The 2,988-nt window shown below is 37.7% G+C and overlaps 1 protein-coding gene across 3 annotated transcripts in view; it reads left to right on the top strand.

Moving 5' to 3' along the window:
- The window catches only part of ELMOD1 (ELMO/CED-12 domain containing 1), an 86,590-nt gene extending 83,835 nt beyond the window's left edge, over positions 1-2,755 (top strand). For all 3 annotated transcript variants that reach the window (XM_010862825.1, XM_010862826.1, XM_010862824.1), the window contains one exon: positions 1,247-2,755. In XM_010862825.1, coding sequence (XP_010861127.1) covers positions 1,247-1,419 — 173 coding nt within the window. In that variant the 3' untranslated portion in view covers positions 1,420-2,755. The remainder of the gene's footprint in view (positions 1-1,246) is intronic.
- Positions 2,756-2,988: the final 233 nt, after the last annotated feature.

The following is a 2,988-nucleotide window of genomic DNA, read 5'->3' on the forward strand; positions in this document are numbered from 1 at the left end:
GTCAAAGCTCTGGTTTTTCCACAGTCATGTATAGATGTGAGAGTTGGACCATAAAGAAAGCTGAGCGCCGAAGAATTGATGCTTCTGAACTGTGGTGTTGGAGAAGACTCTTGAGAGTCCCTTGGACTGCAAGGAGATCAAACCAGTCAGTTCTAAAGGAAATCAGTCCTGAATATTCAGTGGAAGGACTGATGCCGAAGCTAAAACTCCAATACTTTGGCCACCTGATGTGAAGAACTGACTGATTGGAAAAGACCCTGATGCTGGGAAAGATTGAAGGCAGGAGGAAAAGGGGATGACAGAGGATGAGCTGGTTGGATGGCATCACTGACTCAATGGACATGAGTTTGAGCAAGCTCCAGGAGTTGGTGATGGACAGGGAAGTCTGGTGTACTGCAGTCCGTGGGGTTGCAGTGAGTTGGACACTACTGAGTAACTGAACTGAACTGATTCACCTTTCAGTGTTAAATGTGGTAGAAGGAGGTCACAGTTGGGAAGCAGAATACAGTAAGTAGGTTCTCATATAAAATACTTAGCATTTATTCCAAAATGTCCCCGATCTAGACAACATTTTTGAGACAAAAAGATTTTAATATGAAATTATGGTTCAAAGCAAAAGTGTCTTATTAACAATTTCATGTAGTTTAATGACCAGTCTGTATTGTTCAGAGTTGATTTATAGTTTTCATTGTCTCATAATAGTCAAAATGCAATTGCTTGACTTGTCAGGGTAATTTAAAACTTGATTCAAATCAAATTTCAAGAGAAAAAAGGCTGAGTGGAGTACTTTTGAAAAATCAGACCATTATGTTAATTTAACTAGGAGGGGAAGAATGAAGTAGTTACTGTCTACCTTTCAGAATATGTTCCAGATGTTATTCATATTCTAGAAATGGCAGAATTGATTTTTTCCAGTATTCTTGCCTGGGAATCCAAGGGACAGAGGAACCTGGTGGGCTGCTGTCTTATGGGGTCACACAGAGTCCAACACGACTGAAGCGACTTAGCAGCAGCTCTAGAAGAGTGAGAATAATTCTGGGACCAAGTGCAAAAATCTTGTAGATTGGTAGCTTCTACTTGCACTAGTTTTAAAGAATAATTTTTAACACTAGTATTTATTGCATTTGCACTCTATAGTTGCTGATACTTGGTTTGACATCTCTTTCAGCATTCAGGGTGATTTTGAATAAGATTAAGGATTTTTTTTTTCCTCTTGCATTCTTGTCACTTATCTTATGTCTAACAGGTTATCTGATGCACGAGTTTCATAAGTTTTGGATTGAAGAGGACCCTATGGACATAATGGAATTTAATCGTGTGCGAGAGAAATTCCGCAAGAGGATCATAAAACAGCTGCAGAATCCAGACATGGCATTGTGCCCGCACTTTGCTGCCTCAGAAGGTTTAATCAACATGTAGTCACCCACACTTGTTTCAATGGATAGCCCGGAACACTGCCTCATTATTATGTTAGATCTCTGCTTAGGTCCTGGCTCATGCACTGAATGCACTCAGTGATTGTATGCATGCCTTTTGTTACAGTGTTTTCATATCTTGGTCATAATTAACAGATCCCCAGATACCACCATGTCTGGAGTATCTGTCCTCCAGTGACTGCTCATATTGTGGCATCATGCAGTGTTACATCTTGCCTTGACACCCAGTATGGAGAGAGTTTTCTATTTTTTTAAATTGTCTTCCTCTCACTCATAATTTAGCATTGAAGAATTGTATTTCTCTAGCTGTATTTTATATGTAAAAGATTTAGCTGAATTTTGTTCTGTGAAAGCCTTTTAATTTATTGATATGTTTTGTGACGACAGCTGCTAGCTCTTCAGACCAGGTTCATGCTTGGACCTCATTCCAATAAAGTATAAGACTTTAAACTGATACAAACAGACACATGATAAGATAAATCATTATTACAAACACCCCTGCACTTCATGAAAATGTAACAAGGCTTACAAGAAGCAAATTTAGGTAGGTGTTGTTTTTGTCTGAAGTACTACAGAATTATATTGTAATTTACCCCCAGTTGTAATTGTGGCATTGTCATCTGGACATCATATTATTTTATTCTCATAATTTTACTGGCTTGGATGCCTAAATATGTTTATGATGCTTCAGCCTCAGAAAAGAAGTATGCATACTGCAAATGCTGCAAAAGCTTTTTCACTGCCTGCCTCTTACTGAACTCAGAGTTAAACCCAGGCCCTGTTGTGATCCAAGCATCTTTGCTTGGGGCACTGAGTGCTGGCTGGTTTGTTGTCTATGTCAAAAAGTAATATTAAAAAATTTTTTTGCAAGAAAATGTGTTGCAAGAGAAGAACCTGACTTATGAAACTAATGGCCCTGTCTTTTATCAATGGAAGAAGTAAATTGCTTGGCAGGGGAACAAAATCAAATCATTTTGAAACTGCTTAAAGTCATTTTAAAAACCATGATTCAGTTCAGAGTTATGATTATAGTCTGTTGAATAGTATTTACCATGGCATTTCATCCCCATGGTATTTTATACCTTCTGACTATCAATTTTAGTATTATTAGACGTTTGTGTAATCATTTGCTTATTTAAGTGAATTTTGAGTACTGCCTAACTCAGTTATGAATAAATTACATGTCATTCTACTATAATGTATAGTGGATTTCATTTTAATATTTTTGTGTTTGTACACCTTCTGAATATGCAAATATGCGGGTGGGTAGAATGTCAAAGACTGACAACCTGGAGCTAAATATAAATCATGAGTAACCAGGTATGAATTACAGTGTGTTATGTCTGAGAGATTGCTTTTATTTAACTAACCTTGAGGCCTGATGTTGCTTTAATGAATGAATAAGATCCAGCTTTTTCTTTGCAACTTCCTTTAAAGCCTAATTTCTCTACTGTTAGCTGATATAGAAGATATTAAGGTGCCTGTTGTTTCCAGTCCATTCCAGCTCCTCTAGGATTTTGCTGTCCTTTCCCTTTCAGCTGTGTGCCAGGTG

The sequence above is a fragment of the Bison bison genome, unplaced genomic scaffold, assembly GCF_000754665.1.
Source record: "Bison bison bison isolate TAMUID 2011002044 unplaced genomic scaffold, Bison_UMD1.0 scf7180017864485, whole genome shotgun sequence".
Classification (NCBI taxonomy): domain Eukaryota; kingdom Metazoa; phylum Chordata; class Mammalia; order Artiodactyla; family Bovidae; genus Bison; species Bison bison.